The sequence below is a fragment of the Pangasianodon hypophthalmus genome, chromosome 28, assembly GCF_027358585.1.
Source record: "Pangasianodon hypophthalmus isolate fPanHyp1 chromosome 28, fPanHyp1.pri, whole genome shotgun sequence".
Lineage (NCBI taxonomy): Eukaryota > Metazoa > Chordata > Actinopteri > Siluriformes > Pangasiidae > Pangasianodon > Pangasianodon hypophthalmus.
Window position 1 is genome coordinate 2,500,393 of NC_069737.1, and position 27,839 is coordinate 2,528,231.

At 37.6% G+C, this 27,839-nt stretch overlaps 1 protein-coding gene across 27 annotated transcripts in view; it reads left to right on the top strand.

The window, feature by feature from the left end:
• LOC113545749 (neurexin-1a) overlaps positions 1-27,839 on the top strand; it is a 314,140-nt gene that overhangs the window by 117,861 nt on the left and 168,440 nt on the right. For 18 of the 27 annotated variants that reach the window (XM_053231012.1, XM_053231013.1, XM_053231020.1 and 15 more), the window contains 6 exons: positions 309-512; positions 7,067-7,093; positions 19,727-19,849; positions 23,162-23,543; positions 24,212-24,402; positions 26,369-26,542. In XM_053231012.1, coding sequence (XP_053086987.1) covers positions 309-512; positions 7,067-7,093; positions 19,727-19,849; positions 23,162-23,543; positions 24,212-24,402; positions 26,369-26,542 — 1,101 coding nt within the window. The remainder of the gene's footprint in view (positions 1-308; positions 513-7,066; positions 7,094-19,726; positions 19,850-23,161; positions 23,544-24,211; positions 24,403-26,368; positions 26,543-27,839) is intronic. The other 9 variants (XM_053231016.1, XM_034301115.2, XM_034301123.2 and 6 more) reach the window with 1 other exon arrangement.

A 27,839-nucleotide genomic window follows, 5' to 3' on the forward strand; every position in this document is an offset into this window, starting at 1 on the left:
TGACTATCTAAAGGAACCAAAAGAAGCAGGTTTTAGACTGCATTACTGTATCACAAAATGTTTTCCCTCTCTCACGACATTCTTATTTGAAACCTGAAACTGTTGGTGTGTAACACTGTATTCTTGGGAATCTCTTCAGTAGTGTTATAAACTACTGGTACTGATATCTTCATTTTCTTTGTTACACCATAATCCACGGGTCCTGTTTTTGTGGAACCCTACTTTCTGAATTGTGTTGCATGAATTAACCAGATGAGCTTTATGTAGGCCTTGCTAATTAGCTGCTAATCTGTGCTCTTCATCCACAGACGCCACCATCCTAAGCTATGATGGCAGTAAGTTCATGAAAATCCATCTCCCGATGGCCATGCACACCGAGGCCGAGGACATCACGCTCAGGTTCAGATCACAAAGGGCCTACGGCGTCCTGATGGCCACCACATCCAGAGACTCTGCTGACACGCTACGACTGGAGCTGGAGACCGGACGAGTCCGCCTGACTATTAACCTAGGTATCTTCGCCTACGCTGTCCACACATTCAACCTCTCTATAAAATCTACAACACCAGTCAAATCATCTAATGACCAAACACATGGGGATTTGTCTCAACATCTAGTGAGCTGCCCAGAAGCAGATGGGCATGTGGGTAGCATTTAACCAGAAGGAGACCTCATAAGGGCCAAATACGCCTCTCATAATTTTTCCAGCACATAGATCCAATCTCTAAATCAGACCTGACTAACTAATATAGACAGTCAATCTTTTCTGCCCTGTACTCACAGCCAATCCTCTAATGCAATGAATAATAATAACTATGCTAATCAACATTTTGTAATGCACCCTGAGAAAATAATCATAATCTTTGATCCCTTTGTGGAGGAACGTGGAGAAATGTGAATGCCAGATTTCTCCTCCACTTGCTGATCAAAGGATTACAAGTGCAGTTGTGGGAGTTATAGCAGCAGTGCCTGCTGGGATTGCAGTAACGATCACGTGTTGCACTGGCGTGTCAAATGTCAGGCGAATCTGAACTGAACTGCATTGTTAATTAATTATCTGCATGTCCCAAACGCTAATTATTAAACTACGACATTGGTTATAGACATGCATATAATTTGAAGTGATTTGCATGCCCAAGCTGAGAGCACTCTCATTTATGACTGCCTACAGCGTTCAAATTTGTTTTTATTTTTCACTTTTCTACTAATTGGACAAAATGCTTATTAATTTTACAACATCAGTGGCTTCAGAGCTGAAAGTGTTATTCATGAAAATGTACGTAGCAACCTGATTTACTAAAAATCTGAAGGTGTTTAAAAAAAAAACATGTTCAAACTTCTTCACACTTACAGAATTATGCATAAAAAGACATCATTTGGGACGTTTTTAACCTTAAAATCCAAAATACAGGGTGGAGTCAATACGAGTAGATTAATTTACCTCCTGAAAGTTACTTTGAGAAAAAGAATTGGGTGCAAGTTAATATGACTGAAGGGCAAGTATTAAATTTGTCTATAAACCTGTCAGTGCCGTTTCAAGATAATTGAAGTAAAACCATTATTTTCGCCTGAACTTATGTCGCAGGATGTCTCTCAAATAATTAGAAATTTTCTCAAAAATATTATCACTTCTTAATAACTCAGTTGATTTTATTTTAGATATTGACTTATGGTTGCACCTCTAATGCAAGCATTTAAGGAGCCTGTGGACAGGTTTTTATAACGTATACCTTATGAACAGACACACAATTATGCATTATAGAGAACAATTATCATATACAAAGATATCTCAAAAATCAGAAGGGGGTTTCCCTAATATTCATGTCACGAATTACAATGCAAACTGCATCTCAATGATGTCGCACGCAGCATATCATCTGCATACCGACATTTTGGATCACTGTTAATGTGCCGTTTTAATATCCAACTTTTTATTGCTTTAGACGTGTTGAAATATAATGTTTATTCAGTTGCTGATTGGAATCCGGTGTCTTTTAGTGGCTAAAACCTCTAAAATGACCTCGAAAATGTAGGTTATGGTGATTAAATTTGCTTCAACAAATTTAAATTATAACATAAAACATATCCTAATAAAATTGCAATATATTTATACATTATATCAGAATGTACTGTATAAACATGCTCAATGATACTGATTCTGGGCAACTCTCCAGATTTTGAGACTTTTACTCCCATATATGATATTCTCTTTTTCACATACATGCACACGCACACACACACACACACACGCACACATACACACACACAAGCACTCACTTTTTTTCTATTTCATTGCTATGTAGAATATAGAAGAGATGGTTTCAAGAGCTTCAATGGCCAAAAAGTCTGCAACTCTTCACTCACGGCCATAAAAGCACGTCAGCGCTGCTCTAGCTCTACAGCGAGAGAGAGAGAGAGAGAGAGAGAGAGAGTGAGAGAATGCTCTGTGAATCTTCTCCATCCCAAATATACCTCCATCCATCCCTAAACCTTGTCCTTCACCCACACCTCCTTCACCTTCAAAACATAAAACCATAAAATGGAGACTTTCTCTTCCCATTCTTCACGATTCTCATGTTTGCGCTCTTCACGACAATTCACCTTCAGTCTGATATACCCGAGTTCTCTACATCACACACAGGAAGGTCAGACTGATCGCTCCTGTGAGCCCAATTAACACATGGCCTCTCTGTCTATGTATAGTAAGGGTGAGATCGAGACAGAAAACCTGAAATGTTAGTCTGATGTTAAATTTATTCTGGGCAACAAAGAGAAAAAAAAGAGATTTACCTTACAAACGGAGCGTTGCAAAGGAAATTATACAGTATATGTGTTTTTAACACTTTACATTAAGGTTCTCCTAAGTAAGATTTTTGCTGCATTAGTTAACATTAACAAACCATAAAAAGAATTATTTGCTTATTCAATTTCTGACTAATAATAACGGCATGTTCCCATGGAAGTGCGGTTATAGGAAAGTAATCAACAGGTGTGATTATTTTTAACAAATAAAATCATATAATCACTGATGTAGTGAGGTTTTCTGTAAGAGGACACTTATTTAACATTTATGGAAGGAGTCTCCAGTGTCAGCACTTTGTCAGAAGTAAAGCTATCACTTTTCCAGCATCTTCAGGACAGAGGAGTTTTTCTCAGGACAGAGAAAAAAAGAGAGACTGAACTAACTTGTTTTGTGGACGTTCCTTAATATGAAATGTAACTAAAAATAGATAAAAATGATGACGTGTTGGAAAATTTACTGTGGTATAAAAGGAATAATCCACATTGGGACGTTCTGTTATAGGAAAAAAAATCGACTACAAGGTGGTAACAGTAACTTCCCTTCATCTCACCACCACCATCACCTCGTAATTATTTTCCTATAACAGCATACCCCTAAGTGTTTTATTCCTCACTCAATGCATAAAATAATGTTAGTAAAGAGGACCTTAATGTAAAATGTTACCCTTTTTGGCAGAATTCCTAACTAGGATACCAAATGGATGCATTTTACCTTGAGAGCGCCAGGCCTCATTGCTTTCCTGTTGTCAAGGAAGAGTTTTGCCCATGAAGCACTCTGGAGTTTCCTGGAGCCATGTCATTGCAACACATTCTTTGATTGCTTTAATGTTTTTCCATCTAAAGTCTATTATTTTTATCACTCCAGCTGTCATTCAGATGGGTTCTGTATTGAAATACTTCCAAAAAGCCCATGAAAACAGAGCATTCCCTCAGAGAGAGAGAGAGAGAGACAGAGAGAGAGAGAGAGAGAGAGCTGACGCTGGATTTTTGGCCGTTTGTGACCACTTTTCTGCTGAGGTTGACGACACACGGAGGTTGATGCCACATTGAAGGGTGAAATGGATTTATTTGATTCTGAGCAGCACGATCCTCAACAACACAACCTCGTTTAACGTATGTTTCGTTTGTCTATTTCCGGTTTATCTATTAATCCCTACAGGATACAGGAAATGTGGGAGTGGATAAAACTTCTTTCTGCTGGATACTGATAAATGAAGCAATTGTACAAAAAATGATGAATCGTAATTTTTTTAGCAGTAAGAGGAAAGTGGACGATCTCTTTACTCCTCTCTGGACTCCATTCCCTCCAACCTCTTAAAAAAATACTACAATGTTGATAAGAAGTTATTAAGGAGAAGCACTACTTTTTTCAATTTCCAAAAAAAAAGAACTCTTTATTCTCAAAATTTGTAATCATATAGATTTTTAAGGTATATGTAGGTACATTTTTAGGTACTAACAGCACAAGTCCACTTTTAGAACCACCTTTTAATCACATACGAAGAAGTCAATATTAAAGAAAGTTAACAAATTGTTCATGATAAAAATCCATGTGGTGTGTGAACATTCAGATAAATTTATTTGTATTATTCGTAGCAATTCTAGGAGTTTTGTGACATCACAAACTGAGCATATACATAGCCCCGCCCCAAAAGAGTTTTATATAGAAGTACTAAAATCTCTGTTTTATCATTTCCTTAAACAGCTTCCCTAAAATATAAACAATCAAACAAACTGAACATATTAAGTCTTGAAACTAGTCGTGTTATGCCACATTTGTAAGAAGATCAATGCAAGGTATGTCCATTTATCTCCCATCTAAAATGGATTCTTAAAGAGCTATTTAAGTTTCCAAACACGAGTGGAATTGAAGTGTCGTCTACATCATTATCTCTTGACAGCACTAACACCTGGCTAACACCTCCCTGATTGTGTTATGATGTTAATTCCCTTAACAGTGCATTGTAAATTGACTGACAAATCTGTCTAATCTGGAGTAATGTGTTTAAACACATCCCAAATGAGGCTTCGTTTCAAATTAGCATCAGGATTAATAAAATTATTTCATTTAATTTATAATAAAAGTGTATAAGTGTAAGGTGCAATTCGGACACCAGGCTAGTACTAAGCTACTCTTCCTGTTCGTTTCACTGGAGTTAGTAAATAAAATGCTTTAAGATGTCTAAATGAATAATCGTTTACTTGTTTAAAGGGTTAATAGAAATCTAGGTTGAAGGAAAATAAAATTTTAATGCCTTGAAGCGATTAAAAATGGCCTGGGAACATCTCTAGCTTTAGTAAAAATGCCTGGAACTATGAATAGTCATGATATGCAAATGTGTAAAGTGTAACACCTTTACACTTTCCACTAATTATTTAAATATCAGAAATGATAGGTTCACAGAGTTATGTGACATCACAACTGAGCTCATACATAGCTCCACCCCCAAGTCAGTTTTATATAGAAGTACTATATCTCAGACATGATTGGTTCACATAGCTTTGTGACATCACAAACTGAACTCCTACATAGCCCCGCCCACAGTTCAGTTTTTATATAGAAATACTATGTCTTGATTGCGAATTTTTGTGACCTCACAAACTGATGCATTCCACCACCAACAAATCAGACTTATGTAGAAGTACTACGTGTTAGGCATGATAAATTCAAGGAGGTTTGTGACATCACAAACTGAGCTCATACATAGCCCCTCCCACAAATCAGTTTCATATAGATGTATCACAGCTTGGACGTGATAGGTTCACAGAGTTTTGTGACATCACAAACTGAGTTCATTCATAGCCCTTTCTCCAAATCTGTTTTATGTTGAAATCTATGTCTCAGATATAATTGCGCCTGAGACTCCACACATACAATTCAGCTTTACAGTATATAAAAGTTGTATGTCTCAGGCACAATGAGTTCGCACTGTCTTGTGACATCACAAACTGAGCTCACACATAGCCCCACCCCAAAGATTTTCTACTAAACAGCATGGGGCTAACGCATATAAACTGTATAACTGTATAACATTCCCTCCAAGCATTAAACATTATGTTGAAGTTTATTTGTTTGTTGAGGATTTGTGCTGTTCGAAATCGAAATCTATCCCACAAGGCATCATTCCTGATGCTCCGCCCTCCGCTGTGAGAGAGCAGCACATCATGCAGACATTTCTACACACTGATCGTAACAATGCGTACGCTCTCTCACATGCTTTGAGAGGAATGAATGGTCCAGGAATGATTCCTTATCTTGGGTTATTAAGGAGCAATGGAATAAATAGATATAAACTGATCGTAGTAAGCTTTAAAGTGGCTTAACCAAACCAGGGTCATGACTCAATGCTCTCTAAAAGCACGTTTCCAATTTCAGAACCAGTGTTATCAAGGAATCAATATTATAGAAAGATAATGAATTGTTCATGAAAGAACTCCGTGTGAAGTGTGTGAAGACCATTACAGGAAGTCTATTTGTATTATTTTAGCAATCTGTATACAACTAAGCTATTTATTCCGAGATCATAGTGCTAACTGACACTTGACGAAATTACTCACCTCAGTGTTACAATATTTAAATTAGCATTGTTTTTAATTACGTTTTTTTTTTTCACACTAAATAGACGCAGCTAACATGCAATGTATTTCAAAACAGAAAAGAATTAATTTACAATGCTAATTCTTACCTAGCATGCTAGCTGTGCAACTGCTATGATGCTAGGAAAGCGAGTTAGCTTAACTAAATTCTGATAAGAATTTTGATGCTAAATCTAGCTACCTAGCAGTAAAACTCAATGACTAGCATGGTAGATGTGTGCTAGCATACTACAAAGCAATCTCAAAATGGTGTAAAACATTAAATCTGTGGTACATCATGGTACACATGGTTCTGGTATTGTGAAAAAAAGAAAGAAAAGAAAACTACCCATGCCATAATGTTTATTGAGACAAAATGAGGAACTAGAAAATTAATCTTTAGCTAGTTCCTTATTTTTATCTAGTTATGTAAGTTCAGATCCCAAGGGCAGCCAATACTGTATCTCTGAACTCTATTGTACAGATGAATTATCCCTGCCCACTTCATTTGAAACATTATTAATCTAGAGTATATAAAGGTGAGTAAGGTGGCATGGAGGAGAGCATTGGGAACAGACCCAGTGCCCGCGTGGTCGTCCCCAGAGTGGTGGGTTATGTACTTTTTTAGATGTGTGCAGCTGTAACCTTGAAGACTGAATTTACATCTCATGTGTTCTCCCCCATCCAGACTGTTTCAGGATTAACTGTACCTCCAGTAAGTGACCGTTCCTGTTTCTTCTCTATACTCTTTAACACATGTTATACAATATAGTTTGAACGATGACCTGAACTGATAACTGTGTGTCTGAAAAACATGTTCTGTATGAATGCGAGCTTTATGTTCGACTCTTTTGCTCAACCCACACTTAATATGAACCATCACTGTGTTAGTCAGAGTTATCACCTTTACAGATGCAGCAGCTGAGTGCAAAGGTTTGTGAAATGAATAGGACTTAAAAAAATCAATTTCAAACATCAGATTTAGTGTGTTGGGTTTCACAGCTGTAACAAATATAATTAAACTGTGTATGTCAGATGTTAATATTGAGACAATCAGTGGGAAATATCAGTGCAAACATTTGCTTCTTCCTTGCTGAATGTGATATACGTATTCTCAAATAACTTGATTTGGACAAAACTTCTTTTTTGTTGTTTTGTTGCAGGATATGCCTACATTCATTTTTAGCTCCTTAAAATGTATTTCTGAAGACAAAAACCTCTGAAATAGAGGTACATTTTAACCTTGTTTCATTTGAATTTAAAATAAAACACCACCACCACTGGGGTGCAAACTTTTGCACTCAACTCTATAGCACTATATTGCATTGATATATATTTTGATATATAAATAACAGAATAATGGTCACTTAATAACAGAATAATGGGAGCACTTAAGTCATCCCAGAGATGAGAGTCATTTTGAATCTCCAATGAACATGCACAAGATGTAACATGGTGAGTAGAGCTAGGACACAAGTTCAAAACCCTCATTATAGTCCGTACACATATAGGCAACATTACAGACAGATAATCCATATTCAGAAACAATAATAAACAAGAATTGGAAATGATAGAATTAACAAACAGAGAAGTGATGTGCAGAACTGTACAGTACAATTGGCAAGACTTCGCAATGAGAAATCAAAAGCACATGCTAATCAAGTACTGATCAAGGTGGAGCAAAGAACAGGTGAACACAATGAAGTAATCAACCAATGACAGGACAGGGGTGGAGACAGGACCAAGTCAAAAAAAAAAAAAAAAGACTCATGGCAAAACATAATCAAAAGCACACTGAAAACACAGAACAGAAACAAGCAGTTCTCGTTGCGGTGGTAATCATGACTTGCACTGAGAGGAACAAATTTGTGACCCAAGACACCATGATTTAGTGATTATCTGGCTAAGCTAATTTGAATACTGAATTTGAAACTCTAATTTAGAAAATAACTAAAAACTAATTTGAAACTAATGGAAGTATGCTGGTACCCCATGTCAAATGTTGAAATGTGGCTATAAATATTATATTTAGCCTCTAGAAGGAGTCCAACCCATGATTTGAAAGTAAAAATAATGTTTATGGACATAATAAATCAGTCATTAGATCAAATCACTTGTGTTAATAGGAAACACCAACACGGTTGTCCATGTCTTCCGCTCAAATATTCAAATTTAGTGTTGATTTCGTTTTTAATGATGTCTGATGCAGTAAAAACTGAGAGCAGGCCTGTGGGTCCCGCAGGCAGATGGGTTTGGGCCTCATTAGCTCCCCGTACTCATTAGTAATGGTAGGTAGGGATGGGAATGAGAGGAACTGAGTGACGAGGATTAACATGGCTGCCGCTGAGTCGTCACAGCCTTCTGTTCCTAATGACCGAATTTCAGACTGACTCCAAACAGTCCGAAGTCTGGTGTGTGTTTTAATCGGGGCTATTTTTTCCATGCATGAGTTCCCTTTTGTCATTCTTTTTTTTTTCAATTCACACCATTTTGCCTTTCCTTATCCTGTCAGACTGCTTGTAAATTGATGAGGCTTGTTGAAGCAGAAAGGAAGTATGGAGTGCAATTTTATTATTCTCATTAACCTGCCTCTCCAAGCACAGAGCGAGAGGTGGAAAGAGAGAAAGTGTGGAGGCAGTGAACAGCAAAAGAAAAGCAAAAGGACTGAAGGTGGAAAGACAAAGCAAGGGAGAGAAAGTGGGAGTAAAGAGTTAGTCTGCCCATTCATTATTCAATTCACTAATGAATAAATGATTTCTCAGGGGTCGCAAATGATTCACAGTGTTTTTTATACCCAGTGACTCAACAGCTATGGCCCACTGCATCCCCCTTTTTTTCTCTTCTCTTCCTCTGTGTTTTATTTTATTGCCTTGTACAACAAAGCTTCCAAGGCTTTCTAGAAGTGAATAATGTTTCTTTTTCTTACATGACCCATTTTCTTTTTACAGCCTTCACTAATCAATGTTAGTGTCGCACCCTAGAAACAGACTCTTTGCTGACCTTCAGCTTACAAGCGCCAACATTAGCATGAGTCGAAATAAACACATCATTACACAGCGAGTTGCTTGCGAGCTCTAGCCAGCTGTAACGAGAGTGGCCACACCCAAATAAAGGCTTAGTTAGTACCAAACATTAATCTTGTCATCTGTTTCCTCATTAGAAAAAAAGGCACTAAACTGTACCATTGGGATTTTATCCTTCAAGGGTACATGCTTGATAGCTTTAATAGATAGCTTTCAAAAGAACATTCGTCCATTCATTCATTCATCTTGAGTAGGTGCTTTATCCTGGTCAGGATCATGATACAGAGCCTACACCAAGAACACAGAGGAAACCCACACCAACACTAGGAGAACATGCAAAACTCAGCACAATCAATAACCCAGGGGTGTCCACTTGTATCCACAATGGGCCAGTGTGGGTGCAGGTTTTCATTCCAATCAAGCAGGAGCCACAACTGATTCCACCTGTTTAATCAGTTGACCTTTGCTTTCAATAGACTCAGGTGTGGCTTCTGCTTGGTTGGAATGAAAACCTGCACCCATACCGGCCCTTTCCAGATAACACTGGATACCCCTGAAATAACCTGACCTCAGGATCGAACTGGAGACCCTGGTGCTGTGAGCTAGCAATGCAAACATGTCCCATCACCTTTATCTTCAAAACGAAGATCCATAAGGTCATTTAAAGGTATACCACTTGCAAAAAAAACTTGCATACCAAAGGTACAAGACATCCATTTGATGGTAAAAGACCTCCCCTTGAGGATACACAACATCCCCATAAAAGATATCTCCTTGAAGGTATAAGACATTCTCGTACAAGACATCCCCTTGAGGATACAGTGCATATAAAATGTCTACATATCCCTGTTAAAATGGCAAGTTTTTGTTAAGTAAAAGAATGAAACTAAGATAAATCATGTCAGATCTTTTCCCACCTTTAATGTGAAATTGCACAGTGTACAAATAAAGTGAAAAACAATCGGAAACTTTTTTAGGGAAAAAATAAAAAAACTTATAATAACCTAGTTGGATATGTGTGCACACCCCTAAAATAATACTTTGTTGAAGCACCTTTTGACTTTATTATACCACTCAGTCCTTTTTAGTAAGAGTCTATCAGCATGGCACATCTTGACTTAGCAATATTTTCCCACTGTTTCTTGCAAAAAACATTCTAGATCCATCATATTGTAGGGGCATCTCCTGTGCACAGCCTGATTCAGGTCACCCCACAGATTTTTAGCTGGATTCAGGTCCGGGCTCCGGCTAGGTTATTCAAAAACATTGATCATCTTTTGGTTAAGCCATTCTTTTTTTACTTGGATGCATGCTTTGGGTCATTGTTGTACTGAAAGGTGAAAATCCTTCTCGTTTTCAGCTTACTAGCAGACACCTGAAGATTTTCCACTAAAATCGACTGGTATTTGTAGCTATTCATGATTCCCTCCACCTGGATTTTCACTTATTTTTCTACATTGTAATTTCACATTGAGGGTGGAAAATGTTCTGGTATGATTTATCTTTCATTTTTTTACATAACAAAAACCTGCCATTTTAACAGGGGTGTGTAGACTTTTTATATCCATTGTGTTAGACATCCCACTGAGGTAAAATACATCCCCTTGAGGGTACTATGCATTCCCCTTGAGGGTACCATACATGCCCCTTGAGGGTACTATGCATTCCCCTTGAGGGTACCATACATGCCTCTTGAGGGTACTATGCATTCCCCTTGAGGGTACTATGCATTCCCTTGAGGGTACCATACATTCCCCTTGAGGGTACCATACATTCCCCTTGAGGGTACTATGCATTCCCTTGAGGGTACCATACATGCCTCTTGAGGGTACTATACATTCCCCTTGAGGGTACCATACATTCCCCTTGAGGGTACTATGCATTCCCTTGAGGGTACCATACATGCCTCTTGAGGGTACTATACATTCCCCTTGAGGGTACTATGCATTCCTTTTGAGGGTACAATACATCCTCTTGAAAGTCCAAGGCATCCTCTTAAGGGTTCCATCCCAGTGACAAGCAATGGTACAGATTACTGCCTTATTTTCTGAGTGCAAGGTGCAAAGTTATTAAGCAATTTAAGTGTATTTCATCCAACCCTGCAATCTGACATTTCATTGTGCCGGAAATTCCCAGAAACTTCACCAGTTCACATCAGCGTGCAGTGAAACCAGTCAATCAAAATGTAAGACGAGGAAACCTTGACATGATCTGCAGTCTTGCAGTGGTTCAGGTTAAAATTTGAATACAATTCTATTATAATACCTTGGAATAACGCTTGATATTTCTTTCACCACAAATACAAGAAACTAGATCTAATGGACTTCAAATCTCAACAAATTGAAAACCTGAGGTTTCCTTGCATCGTAAAATAACTAATAAAATAGCATGAAAATAGTGATGTCCTGAATCCGATTTTGCTTTAACTATGGAAAAAGACAATGACTAGTTGAATCACTGGTTGACTAGTAAAAATTAATCATCCGAAACATGAACTATCACATAAAAATCAGACTAGACATACAGGCTAGAAATACACTTATTTGAAATACACTTTATGTTAAAATAATCACTGGATCACACAGAGAGCAAAAAATTGTTCCCCTAGAAAATGCTGGTAATATTGAATATAAGCTGACAGGGAAATACTTTTTGGCTAAATAATAGATTATCTACTGTTTGACTGTTAAGACCCGGTCTAGGTCAGGCCCCAACATACAAAGGAAATAGCTAGGTCACCCAACCATCCAAATATCGCCCCTCTGGCCTGTACAATCAGATACCAAACTCCGGTACTGAATACGTGGCCAATGGTAAAAGGGGAGTTCCTCAGTTTTTCTGGTACAATAGTTTTCTTTTTGCTCAGAATTGGTCTTTTCTCCACAAAGCAGTGGCTGCTCCAATTACTAATTACTGCCATTTCCTTATCCAGATGTCACAGCTTTATCACTTAAGAGAGGTAATAACCCACAAACAGTTGAGACCAGAGCACATTTACGCTCTAATTAACACGTTTTGCTAATCAGGGCAAGTCAAAACTGACAGGATGGAGCAGGTAAACCAAGAACATGTCACTGTCAATTAAGACCCTGAGTTCCCCGGAGCATCCCTGTCCGGTCTTAGGGAAACTGTATAAACACCACTCAGCCTAAATTCTGCTAATAAGTGAATAAAAATACACCAAGATGGCTTCCATCATTTTGGTTTCCTTTTGCTGGCATGTGTTTTATGCCTTCCAGGGTATCAGGTGCTTCATGGATTGCTTGCTTTCAGCACTTGTCTCTGGAGAGGGTCATTGGTTAGAAGTCATTCTTATTTCCTTATTCACTTATACACATTAAAATAGTCACATATGCAACATATTTTAGATTAGTTCTTAGACTGCACAAGTAAGGATTTGGCAAGGAAGGATTATTCTACTGTCTACATAAATTTTAAGGATCCAAAGTCTAGCACGTTCCATATATATATATATATATATATATATATATATATATATATATATATATATATATATATATAAGAGTAAGAAAAAAATTGATTAAATGTTGACAGGTAATTCATCTCTCTTTTATAAGGTCCTTTTTTGCTCTTTGATGGAGTAGCAGTCAGACTTCATAGCTATCTCTTAGCTTCAGGCCAGAGCAGGCTTCATCTTTAGATGAAGGCTGTGTTGTGTTTTTCTGATTAAAGCAGCCTCGTCTTCTTCGAGTCGACATTTCAATTCCCGTTTCTTTTCCAGAATCCAAATCAGTCATCAGGCTTTACCCCGAAATACCACTCGATGATTCCGTAGCCATCGTTTGATGGATAAATATTGCAACATGGTGCACTTTGAAATTCACGTCAGAGGTCATATTTGCCAAATGACTGTGGATTTGAAAGAAAATGTTTAATATTGATCTGTATGAACACTGGAGCTGAAAGCCAAAGAGGTGCCGAATATACCATTTTCTCTGACTTCCAGATTATTAATGCAAAATGATATTTGTAATTCAATTAACAAAATGTATTTTGTATTATGTATCACAGAACTTTACCTAGCCAGAGCCATCTTAGCTATACCTAGCAGTTACTCATATGAAAGCCGTCTATATTACAGCAAATAAACCATGAAAATGACATTCAAGGCCCACAGATCACCCAAAATTGATTTCTATCAATTACATTTAGATTTCAATTTTGGTTTAAATGGTTGTAAGATGATAAAGACATCCATTAGTGACTCAAAGACCACTATAATTTACACAGTGTTAACCAGGTTTATGTAGATCTCATTAAATTATTACTCAATATAGATTAGTTAATTATGTCTTCAGTTCCAGTCAGAAGACACAACGGTAGAGTATAAAACACTTGCAAACTTGACAAAAATAAATGCATTTACAGACTTGGATGTAAAAAAACAAAAAATAAAAAATAAAAAACAAAAAAAAAAACTTTAAAAAAATTTTAAAAAAGTATTGACAAAATATTCTGTTGTCAATGCAATATTGTGATAAAGAGAGAAAACCAAAGACAAAAATTTGTTTGAGGAAAGAGCTTTATGACCACAACAAATGTCTGCATCACCATGTTGTTGTAATAATGTTTTTATATTTATTATTATTTATTAATATTAATTATTTAGACAATTTATTATTACACAGAATATATAAACTAAAGTCTCACGGTAGATTATTTTGGATTTTTGTAGAACTGAGCACAACAGTACCAGAAAACCACAAAATGGTATATATATGTTCTACGAAAATCCAAAATAATCTACCGTGAGATGTTAGTAAGACAAATAGAGCTACCATGAATTGGAAACAAACAGTAATGATGTTATATTAGTTATATACTGAAACATAAAAACCCAAAGTTGCTGAAAAAGAGTAGAATAGAAACACGTTAGTCATGTATATCATCTTTTCATAGCCGGTCTTCCAGAATTAGCTGTCGCAAAACTAAGCCACAGATCCCAGTTTTTCCTGAACAGCTGCATTACTTCTCCTTTCGTAATCATTTTTTTTCTTTATCTTTTTGTCCTCTCTTCCTCCACTATGTATTGCTTACACAGCAAAATAAGTCCCTGAGAGGGTATGCATGTTCTCCCTGTGCTTTGGGGGTTTCCTCCTGGTACTCTGGATTCATCCCCAGTCCAAAGACATGCGTTGTAGGCTGATTGACCCTTCCAAATTGTCCATAGTGTGTGAATGGTTGGGTCAGTGTGTGTGTGTGTGTGTGTGTGTGTGTGTGATTGTGCCCTGCAATGGGTTGGCACCCCGTCCTGGGTGTCCCCCGCCTTGTGCCACGAGTTCCCTGGGATAGGCTCCAGGCTCCCCGTGAGTAGGATAAGCGCTACAGAGGATGGATAGATGGATAGATGGACAATTAAAGTGTTGAATTGTATGAAATTTTTATATCTATCATCTTAAAGTTTATGCTTTAAACATTTCTACGTAATTAAAAAAATGCTCCATTTACCGCATCCTGCTGAGGGAACAACTGTTTATAGCTGCTAGTGATAACAGGATAACATTGTTTTGTGGACGTTCTACAACGTTAAGTGTACATCAATTATGTGGCGGGTCTGTGAAAAGAAAGTATAACGTATCAGAACAAGCGCATTAATATAAACCTGTGACTTGCAGCTGCACTACTGTCAGAGCTGCTGTTATAGAAAATGAATCAACACCTTCAGACCAATCAGAATCCAGAATTCAACAACACAGTGGTAAAAATATAGTTTTAGTCATTATTAGTGCCACAGACAAAACATATAAAAAAAAAAATCCAGAATGACAATTAAGTAAGAAAAAATTCAATCAGTGTTCGAACATCTAAAACCTACACACGTCTTTGTATTTGAGAATATTGACTAGCAGTCTTATGATCCTAATGGAACTCTAAATGATGCTTTATTAAAGTTAGGCACATTTGAGGGTAAAGCTGTTAAATGAATAGATAAAAAGACTCATAGACGTTACAGTGATCAAGATCTCTGCCTTTTTCAATTGGATCTCATTTTTAGAGTGTTAGAAAATGAGTCAAACCAAAAATTCTGAAGTATAGGTGTTTCAATTAAAAAAATGAATTGGTACTTATTTTATCTAGTTTAATTTTATCTAGTTTAATAGACCTTAGAAAGAGTGATGGCTGCTGGTCATAACAGATGACTAAAATCTAATATCTATCAATTACTAGAAACTGAAACTATTAGCGTTAAGCAGTGCATTATATCACAAGGTCTCATCGATGGCATCATAAGAATAACGAAGAATGAAGAAAAATACACCTATTTCTATTTTTTTTCTAAGTGTTTCAAGTTTGTATCACTCTACTGACTTAATGATGTATTTCCTCCAATTACCAAACACTCAGTCAAACCAAAAAAACAGTAATTTTTTACAGTTCTGTCTTTTTCTGTGTACAAATTACTTTGATTGGACAGTGTGTGCTTTACTTTCTCCTCCAAAGGCATTTTTGGGGAAAAAATATGATGATAGAGTAAACAAGCCACCTTGTTCACGTTCATTACACATGCTACTTCTCATTCAAAGCTGATGACGTGATACGAAAAACGTCATTCTGTGTAAAAAACATGACATGACTATCACTGATAGGCTGCACGAATCTATAGCCTGAGCTAGAAGGAAATCAGCCCCAGCCTCATTCTCGCTTCTTCATACCATTCTGTTTTTCATCATTTTTCTGCTACTTTTGTGCTCAGTTCCACAAAAATCCAAAATAATCCAGCTGTAAGACGTTAGTAAGACAAATAGAGCTGACATGAACTAGAAACAAACAAAAATGACGTTATATTGGTTATATACTGAAACATAAACACCCAGAGTTGAAAAAGAGGAGAATATAAACCTTTTTAGTCATGTATGTCATCTTTTCATAAACTATCCACTTTTCCGGAATTAGCTGTCGCAAAGCCAAGCCACAGATCCCCGTTTGTCCTGAACAGCTACATTACTTCTCCGTTTGTAATCATTTTCTCTGGATGTCTTTGACCTCTCCTCCTTCACTATGTATTGCTTACATGGCGAAATCAGCCCCTGAGAGATTGAGTGCGTTCCATCACTGAGCTCTGGGGGGAATTTGCATATACATTGCATCCGTGCCATGGAATGTGCTGGAAAGATGGAGGAAAAAAAGGGTAAAGGAGGTAAATAGCCATTAACGTGTTGACTGGAGTAAGTCCTCCGAGGCCGTGAAGCCTCCGACGGGATTTCAAGCATCACATTGATGCATGTTTTGTGTACTCAGGGAAGCTGCTGGGATTTGGGAGGCCTAAAGGTGCGTATTTGTAGGAGATTTGGCTGACCTTGGTTCTCCCTCTGAGCTCTGCGCTTCCTTTTCTACATTTCAGAGAGAGATAGTGGTGGATTAGCGGTGTCCCCTTCACGCTAACAGCCATCGATACTGAGTTTCATTTGGATTGTGTGCTGTTCAGGTTATTAAAGGCATTCTTCACCACACCATGCATGTTCTCTTAGCCTTAATGACATCATGCTAAGCATATCTCAACGCTAGCTATTTGCTGGCCAGGATCACAACCGCCATCACCAGCAACACCACAGTGGCTAAATTTGCAGAATAATTCAGAATAATTTCCTATTTAAAAATGAACTAATACATTCTGATTCAATCCTGCCTTTATAATGTGTTATAAATGTGTTATATAGCACACATAACAACTTTTGATGCCCGAACTCAGCCTTAACATTATGAAGTCATGTACTTGCTTCAAAAACTGCTTTATAAAGTATTTATAAATAGCAGTGTTTATTTATTTATTTATTTATTTATTTACTCCCTTACTTATTTAGATGTTGCTTTTATAACATCCAAGGCCATTAGTACTGTTTTACTTCCCATCTCTGAATTTTTTTTTTTGACAAAATACAGTCAATAATTCTGTATATTTGAGGAGGTAGTTAAAAAAGGACAAAATATCATAAAAGAAAAAAAATTCCCTGCTATTGCCCTTATACAAAATAATAAAATAAATAATAAAATGCAAAACTAATAACATTCATTTATGCGAAGTCACTTAATGAATTATTATTATTAACCATTAGGATGTAAATAAATGACCATATTTTGAATGTTGGAAAATTGGTGAAAATGGTAAGCTAGAATGCTAAGCTTGAATTTATAATCTTAGAATATTGTATTCATATTTAATTTAACTTTAATTAATTTAAACTTAATTAAACATTAACAGGTTAGCTAGCTAGTTAATAAAATGGTTTGGGTCAAATGAAAACCTTAATTTTTAAAGGCTTCTCAGAAGTTCATTGCCAGTGTTCCAGCGCTCAACAAGTGTCTGGATTCTTCTAGAAAAAAATTAATAATAATAATAATTCAGTTGTAATTTACGTTGCACATTTAAAGTTTGTAATTTGACTCACGTTTGTATTTAAGGATTGATCTGAATTTTTTAAATGTCTGCCAGGATAAAATGTAATTTTTTTTAAATGCTAGCATGGTTGAATGGCACAAGCACTTTTTGTTGATTTTCTCCGAAGGGACATGAACATCTCAGATGCTTTTGTAGAAGCTTCCCGTCCATTTGTCTGAACATCGGTCTCAAGACGCTAAGTACGTTGTCCATTTCCATTCTCGAGACGCCATCATCCGTGCTTGGTGTTCTTGCTGCTGCTCTTGTCTTTAGCTGAAAAAAAAGAGAAAAAAATGGCATTTTGATGCTGTTCATCACAGCACAGGGGAACTGTAAATGGCTTTCTGTGTCAGGGCCGTGTGCTGCTCTCCTTTCCCCATGTCAGGGGAGATGGAGGCTGAAACTTGGCAGAATGCTCCGTCTGGTCACATCATCGCCGGCGAGTCTGTCTCCTCGCTAATGGAAAGATGTTTCAAAGTGGGAAGCTGACATCAGTGTTTTTACCTTGCGTTTAATGACAGAACCTCTTTCTCTCTCTTTCTCTTCCTCTCTCTTTCTCTCACTCTCTGAGAAGTATCAGTACAGCGAGGTGTTCTTTGAATACCTCTGAATGCCAGATCATGAGCATGATTATACTGCAATGCTTCAGGGATCTGCTGCAACCCAGATTCTCTTCTCATGTAGCTTCAAGAAAAAAAAAAAAAAGAGGTGGAAGAAGCCGAAGGTTCTCTTCTCGTTTCCTTTTCAGTCTCTGTGTGTATGTGTGTGTGTGTGTGTGTGTGTGTGTGAGAGAGAAAATAAGACATTTGCATTCCTTGCACTCACATGTCAGGCTTGTGTCCTCACGCCTCTCTCTCTCACACAAACACACACACACACACAAGCAAAAACAAATCTAACACTTTTGACTGGGAGAAAAATATCGTTATGTTGACACTTCGTTGGTAGTTCGTGTACGAAGTGCAGAATTCAGCGCTTGAAGAGGATGTGTGATGAATAAACAATGCTGAGGGTTTATCCAACGCCACGCTCACATCCAAACCCAAACCCCAGACTGAGGATTACGCTTACACTCTACTGCCATCCAGTGGACAGAGCTGCTATTACACTGCTGTCACAATGTAGACTGCATTCACGAACCATAAAAGGAGATATTATATAAAGGAGATAAAGGAGGAAAGCAGCTATTTTTTTTCGCTATTTTTATCACTGATGATGAGAAAAACAGCTAAAATGTATTTTTCACTTCAGCATATCATTATTATTATTATTATTATTATTATTATTATTATAATTATTATTGCTACGTGTACATTACTTTTATAATATTAAAATGTTTATACGTTTTTTTTTAGTATTTTATATTGTTATTTTCTTTCTTTCTATCACTGCTGTCATTTCTTGCACTTTATTATATTATTATTTGCCTGTTTTACTATTTTATTTTGTCTGCCTTTTCTGTCTTTTTTTTTTTTTTACTTATTAACGCAAATTTCTGCCTTATTTTCTCTCATGTCTGCCTCACTGTTTTTTTTTTTTTTTTGCCTCTTTTGTCTGTAATTTTTTCCGTTAATTTGTCTCTTTTCTGGCTTATATTGTGTGTTTGTCTCATATTTTGTTTTCTGCCTATTTGTTCATCCTTTACTTTTTCTTTCCTGTTGTCTCTATTTTTTTTTTTACGCAACACTGTTGCTATTTATTTGTTATTATTATTTATTTGTGCTCCTAGACGTCTGTATTTCCGTCTCGCTCACACACACAGTGACGTAACAGCTCCAGTGTTGATGTAGAGCTCAGTGAGGTTTCTTCAGTGAGTCAGACTCAGACTTGTCGTAAAGAATGAATGAGACCAGTGTGACCTTTGACCTCTTGCTCTTCCCGTGTCGTGCTCGGATGATCGTTAATCCGAGTCTGGACTGTTCTACAGGTAAAGGGCCCGAGACGCTCTTCATCGGACAGAACCTGAATGATAACGAGTGGCACACGGTCCGAGTCATGAGGAGAGGGAAGAGTCTGCAGCTGGCTGTGGATGAGTTACAGCCTGTGGAAGGTAAAACCTTCACCTCTTCACTTCTCCGCCTCCAGGGTGGTTTTCTAATCTCTCTTCTGCCTCAATTTTACCTTTTTTCTCCCTCATTTTTTGTTTGTATATCCTCTTTTACTCTTCTTTTTTTGTATTTTCTGCCTCTTTGTCTGTCTATTTTCTGCCTCATTTTTTGTCTGTTTGTTTCTGCCTTATTTTCTTTGTTTTTCATTGTTGTTGTTGTTTGTTTTTGTCTGTGTTCTCCCTCATTTAGTAGGTTTGCGTTTTGTCTTTCTGTCTCTCTTCTGACTCCTTTTCCATCTTTTTCTGCCTGATGTTTTATTTTTTTCTCGGTGTCTCTTTTGTTCCTCGTTTTTGTCTTTTTCTTTTTTCTTTTTCTGTTTCATTTGTTGTTTTTGTGGTTTTTTTGTCTCTGTTCTGCATCATTCTTTAGTTTTCTTAGGTTTTTTTTGCATCTTTTCTGCTTCTTTTTTTATCTGTTTCTCTATCTTGCCTTAATTTTCATTTTGTCTATTTCATTTTCTGCCTCATTTTTTCATTTTTTCCCTTTTTGTCTTGTTGTCTCTTGGCCTCATTTTTTGCCTTTTCTCTCGTCCTTGCCTCATTTTTTGTTAATTTTTTGTCATTTTGATTTTTACTGCCTCATTTATTATTTGTTGGCATTTTCTCTCTTTTCTATCTTTTTTTGTCATTTTGCTTCCTTTATGCTTCATTTTTATGTCTCTTTTCTGCCTGAATTTTTATTCTGTCTTTTTTTCTGCCACAATTTATTTGTTATTTTGTATGTTTTTCCTGCTTTGTTTTCTTTTTTCTCTTCTTTCTCTTATTTACCTGAATCCTGTGAGCTCCTCCTGACAGAGGTGTCTGACTGTGCCACCCGCAGTAGTCATCTTTTCTCTGTCTCTGAAAAGCCGTAATAAAATAAAATAAATGAGGAAAATAAATTAAAAGTCATGTTAAAGACTTCTGTTAATTAAAAACATATTTCTTATGTTTTAGATGTCTTTTTAGCCATCTCCATTTTGTGCTGCAGCTTAATTTTCCTTTTATTATCTCTATCTTTATATATAGTTTTAATAACTGTACATTACCGTATAACATTAGCTATGAAGATGTTATCTCTACCCGATCATGAAGTTATAAAGGAAGCCATCCTCCTATTTTTTCTTCATTAAATCGCTAATAAAGGCTTCAGCATGTTCTTAAAAGCTTTCACACTCAGTCCAACTCAATCACTTCCAGTGATACAGTATCTCTTATCAGACAGCAGAGACGTGCTGAGCTGCTCACAGACTCCATCTTATACTCCATCTTATACTCCATCTTAGACTCCACTCTATACTTCATCTTATACTCCATCTTATACTCCACTTTAGACTCCACTCTATACTCCATCTTATACTCCACTCTATACTCCATCTTATACTGCACTCTATACTCCATCTTAGACTCCATCTTAGACTCCATCTTAGACTCCACTTTAGACTTTCATTCTCACTTTCATCTTAGGCTCCACTTAAGATTCAATCTTCAACTCCACTTTAAACTCCACTTTAGACTCCACTCTCCATCTTATACTCCATCTTTGACTCCATCTTAGACTCCACTTTAGACTCCACTCTATACTCAATCTTTGACTCCATCTTAGACTCCACTTTAGACTCCACTCTATACTCCATCTTATACCCCGTCTTATACTCCACTTTAGACTCCACTCTGTACTCAATCTTATACTCCATCTTTGACTCCATCTTAGACTCCACTTTAGACTCCACTCTATACTCCATCTTTGACTCCATCTTAGACTCCACTTTAGACTCCACTCTATACTCCATCTTTGACTCCATCTTAGACTCCACTTTAGACTCCACTCTATACTCCATCTTTGACTCCATCTTAGACTCCACTCTATACTCAATCTTTGACTCCATCTTAGACTCCACTTTAGACTCCACTCTATACTCCATCTTATACCCCGTATTATACTCCACTTTAGACTCCACTCTATACTCAATCTTATACTCCATCTTTGACTCCACTTTAGATTCCACTCTATACTCCACTTTAGACTCCACTTTAGACTCCACTCTATACTTCATCTTATACTCCATCTTAGACTCCACTTTAGACTTTCATTCTCACTTTCATCTTAGGCTCCACTTAAGATTCAATCTTCAACTCCACTTTAAACTCCACTTTAGACTCCATCTTTGACTCCATCTTAGACTCCATTTTCAAGACCATCTTAGACTCCATCTTAGACTCTATTTAGACAATGGAAACCAACTGTGTTGGGAAAAACAAGCGTTCGTGGTTTCAGGGTGAAATACGGCACCGTGGCACAAGTCACGATGATGATAGATTAAAAAAATGTGTGTAATTGTTGATAAGTAAAGGAGACATTTATTTAACATTTTTGGAAGGAGACTCCAGTGTCAGGGCTTTGTAAAAGTCAGAATTAAAGCCTCTTTCTTTCTTTCGTTCCTTTTCTTTCTGTATTTTTTTCTTGATTTCTTTTTTTGATCTGTTCATTTTTTCCATTTTATTTACTTTTTTCTTTTTCTTTCCATATTTATAGAAAGAAATTATATAATCTTTCTACAGAAGATTATATAGAAAGATTATATAATTGTTTCCTCAACTAAGGGACTGCAGAACTTTCTTTCTTTCTTTCTTTCTTTCTTTCTTCTTTTTCTCACTTTTTCCCTTTCTTTTATCCTTGTATTCTCTACTTTCCTTTAATTCTTTCTCTTTATTACTTTTTTTCTTTTTCCTTTTCTGTAATTCTTTCTCTTCTTACTCTCTTTCTTCTTAGCATTTCTTCCTGTTGTTGTCCACTAAGGGACTGCAACACTTTGTTTCTTTTCTTTCTTGCTTGCTTTCTTGATTCTATTCTCTCTTTTTTCTTTTTGCTCCTTTTATTCTTTCGTTTTGTACCCATTTTTTATTTTTATAAACATTTCTTTCTTTCTCTTTCTTTCTTTCTTTCTTTCTTTCTTCTTTTTACCTTCCCTTTAATCTTTGCCTTTTTAAATGGATAAAAAGTACAACTTGTCATTCCTTAATGAATAAAAGCTATTGTTGGAAAGTTGCTGTGGTATAAGAGGAATAAAACACTTCAGGAAATGCCGTTATAGGAAAATAATCAGCTTCAGTTTGGTAACAGTATCTGTGCATCATCACACCACACCATTGTGTTTTATTTCTTAAAAATGATTTTGTCCTCTCTATAATTCTGCAGCGATGTCAGTGCTAGGAGTTGCAGATTATTTCTCGGACATTTCTCACAGCTCTTGTTGTGTGTGTTCCTGTGTGAAGGTGAGATCCCGGGTGACCATACCCAGCTGGAGTTCCACAACATCGAGACAGGGATCATCACGGAGAAGCGCTACCTCCCCAATGCGCCCTCCAACTTCATCGGCCACCTCCAGAGCCTGGTGTTCAACGGCATGGCCTACATCGACCTGTGCAAGAACGGAGACATCGACTACTGTGAGCTGAACGCCATGATCGGCTTCAAGAACATCATCGCCGACCCCGTGACCTTCAAGTCACGCTCGAGCTACGTGTCTCTCAGAACTCTGCAGGCCTACTACACCATGCACCTGTTCTTCCAGTTTAAGACCACGTCCCCGGACGGCCTCATCCTGTACAACAGCGGAGACGGCAACGACTTCATCGTCGTGGAGCTCGTCAAGGGGTGAGGACAGGACCGCGAGATTATCACTGAGATAATCACATCATTCCTTTATTCTGTCTGGCTTTATTCTCTTCCTTGCTTTCAGCAGTTTTGTCTTCCCATTTTCCTTTTTTCTTTCTATTTATTTTTTCTTCCCTTCCTCCTTTTCTTTTTTCTCCAGTAGAGGAAACGGCAACTGTTCATCTGGTGTCAATTCAAATACTCATTCCTCCTTTCTTTCTTTCTTTCTTTCTCATTTTTTTTATCTTCCTTTTAACACTTTTGACATCACCGCCTGACCTCACTAATGCTCTTGTGGCTGAATGAACACAAATCCCCACAGCCACACTCCAGTGGAAGTCTAGTGGAAAGCTTCCCAGAAGAGTGGAGCCTGTTATGGTCTCAGTTGGTTCTGGACATCCCTCGCTGACAGAAAGTGCTTGGTCCCTTAATCGCTGCTTGCAGCTATATTTTTGTCTGCATTTTTTTTTTTTCAAAATGCTCATGTTTGGAGACCAGAGAAAAATATTTATGTAGCAACTTTATTGTCAGTAATTCCTGTGAAGTGTTATCCAGGGAATCTACACTGCTGATGGGATTCACACACTTCCATAATGAATTCCTCATCCAGTATATATTTAAATGTTTGAAACATCTATTAAATATATTTCCTCCTTCTCTCCTACCAGCTACCTGCACTACGTAGCAGACCTGGGAAACGGTGCTCACCTCATTAAAGGAAACTCCAACAAGCCTCTGAATGATAACCACTGGCACAACGTCATGATCTCCAGAGACAGCAACAACCTGCACACGGTCAAGATTGACACCAAGGTCACCACGCAGACCACCATCGGAGCCAGAAACCTCGACCTGAAGGGTGCGATGCGACGTTGGGTTTTATTGCGCTCATGTGCATGGGATATTGAGATTAAAAAAAAGAAGCTGTTGGATAGTTCACTAACTGAACATCTGAACTGAATAATTTTAATTGTTTCTTTTGCATTTCTTTCTACATAGAATGTTATAATAATTTAAAACATTATACAATTAATCAATATTCAATTTGGTTAAATATGGATCCTAGTATTAATCCCTGAGGTATACCCACTTTCTTTCTTTTTTACATTTGTCCAAATTGCTTTAAGTACATGTGAGTAATTACTGTTTCGTAATATCCACCTGAGTGACTATAGATATGGCAGATTCTACTCTTTCATGGCTGGTTTTAAAGAAATGAAACTATTGTATTTACATTGAAATTTATGACATTTTGCAGACGCCATTATCCAGAGCTTCGTAGTAGTCTCTATTAAAAACACATCCCCATGCTAGTTGATTAGCTCAGGGAGAAAGAGTATTATCAGTCTGTTGGGGAGGTTAGCACAGCAGGAAAAATACTCAAAACAAGGATTTTTATAATTAACAAAGTGCTTATTTAAGTGGCTTTTTAGTCGTTGTTCGAATACAGCCAGTGACTCAGCTGCTCTGACAGCCAGGAGAGGTTCAGTGAAGAGCCTTGACGCAGGTCTTATTTGAACCCTGAGAGATGGAGGGTCTGATCGAGGAGAGCTAGAGGACCGGAGCGAGTGTGGTGCAGAGCTGAGAGCAATAAATAATACAAAAAAATAAAAAATCAAGGTTTTCATTTGACTCGCACTCCTATTACACTGTGTTTTACTTCATATGACTGCAGTTCAGTGAGATCACCACTAGAGGGAACTCTGCTCTGGTGTTTAAAAAAGACGTCTATAGACTTATTGTTATTTACACACTGAACAATCAATACGAATCTTTACTTTTCACTGGAAATAGAAATATTTGTAATACTTTTAAAGTGTTTCTGTTATTCTTACTTTCATTATTTTGTGCCTTTTGGTCTTTGTAAACAGACTCTTCTTCTTCCTCTCTTCTTTCTTTCTTGCTTTCTTTCTTTCTTTCCTTCTTTCTTTCTTACGGCACATTCATTTCTTAACATCAGTTCTTTCATCACATCAGACTCGTAATGTCGGCTCCTTCATCACATCAGACTCGTAATGTCGGCTCCTTCATCACGTCAGACTCGTAATGTCGGCTCCTTCATCACATCAGACTCGTAATGTCGGCTCCTTCATCACGTCAGACTCGTAATGTCGGCTCTTTTATCACATCAGACTCGTAATGTCGGCTCCTTCTTCACATCAGATTTGTAGTGTCGGCTCCTTCATCACGTCAGACTCGTAATGTCGGCTCCTTCGTCGCGTCAGACTCGTAATGTCGGCTCCTTTATCACATCAGACTCGTAATGTCGGCTCCTTCATCACGTCAGACTCGTAATGTCGGCTCTTTTATCACATCAGACTCGTAATGTCGGCTCCTTCATCACGTCAGACTCGTAATGTCGGCTCTTTTATCACATCAGACTCGTAATGTCGGCTCCTTCATCACGTCAGACTCGTAATGTCGGCTCCTTCATCACGTCAGACTCGTAATGTCGGCTCCTTCATCACATCAGACTCGTAATATCGGCTCCTTCATCACGTCAGACTCGTAATGTCGGCTCCTTCATCACATCAGACTCGTAATATCGGCTCCTTCATCACGTCAGACTCGTAATATCGGCTCCTTCATCACGTCAGACTCGTAATGTCGGCTCTTTTATCACGTCAGACTCGTAATGTCGGCTCCTTCATCACATCAGACTCGTAATATCGGCTCCTTCATCACGTCAGACTCGTAATGTCGGCTCCATCATCACAGCAGACTCGTAATGTCGATTCCTTCTGCATGTCAGACGTCAGCGTTGGTCTGAGAGCAGTGTGCTGAGCGGTGTGATGTTTGACGTCTCTTCTGTTTTCTCTCCACAGGAGATCTGTTCATCGGGGGCGTGGCTAAAGAGATGTACAAAGAGCTTCCCAAACTGGTTCATGCACAAGAGGGATTTCAGGGCTGTCTGGCCTCGATGGACCTGAACGGCCGTCTGCCGGACCTCATCTCCGACGCTCTCACCTGCGTGGGGCAAATCGAGAGGGGCTGCGAAGGTCAGAGCTGCACTCACACACCACCTGGGGGCACTTTTCCCTTCCTTTCCCTTCTTTTCTTTCTTTTCTTTTCTTTTCTTTCTTTTTTTTATTCATAGTTTTTTTTCTTTCTTTCTCACCCATTTTCTTTGTTCTATTAATTAGTTTCTTTTTAATTTCTTTTTTGTTTTTCAGATATTTTGTACCCATTCTTCATTTTGCTTCTTTTTTCTTTCTTTTATGATTTTTGCTATTGTAATTTTTTTTCTTTCTTTTTTTTCTTTCTTTCTTGCGATGCATTCTTTTATTTTGCTTCCATTCTCTTCTTTTTGACATGCTTTTCTTCCTTTTTATTTTAAAAATATTTATGAAACACACTATTTCACACTTTTTATATAAAATAAATCCTGGATTATTATTATCATCTCCACAATGCCACAAAGAGACTCTTACAAAAAGCTCAAAACAACAAATTTAATTTCATAGCCATTATAATTTATAGATATAGAGCTATAAAGCCGCATTTCTAATTAAAGTGTCACAGCTTTTATATGGAGATTTTGGATGAAATGGACTTCCTTTATGTTAGCTTTATTAGCATGTCAGCCTCAAAGCTTTAGCAATAACATGAACGAAACAGTGAACGTCAGTGAACTGAATTTTTTATTGAAATGTCCTTTTGATTTAGTAACAGAATGCTGCATGAATGAATTATTATTCAGTGTGTTTAGCAAATAGAGTCAACACGCACACACACACACACACACACGCGCGCGCGCACACACACCCTCAGGCACAGTTTATGGTTAATAAAGTTGGAGTGCACTCTGCTGGAATGCTGTAAAGATGCAGCTCGTGCTGTTTGTGTAGCGTTTTATCATAATCAGACTGTGTTATTTGTGTCATCTGAATTATCTCTCCGTCTGAATTATCTCTCCGTCTGAATTATCTCTCCGTCTGAATTATCTCTCCGTCTGAATTATCTCTCCGTCTTCACGCCATGTTCAGCTCAGACGTTTGCCCGGAGCCGTCGCTGAATAATGCATGGAGTGGGATTGTATTGGATTTTCAGAGAGAATATGTCTGTCTTCCTTCTCTCATCCGTCTCTCATCCGTCTCTCATCCATCCATCCATCATCCATCTCTCATCCATCCATCCATCATCCATCTCTCATCCCTCTCTCATCCATCTATCCATCCATCCATCCATCCATCCATCCATCACCCGTCCCTCATCCATCTCTTATCCATCTCTCATCCATCTCTCATTCCTCTCTCATCCGTCTCTCATCCATACATCCTTCATCCATCTCTCATC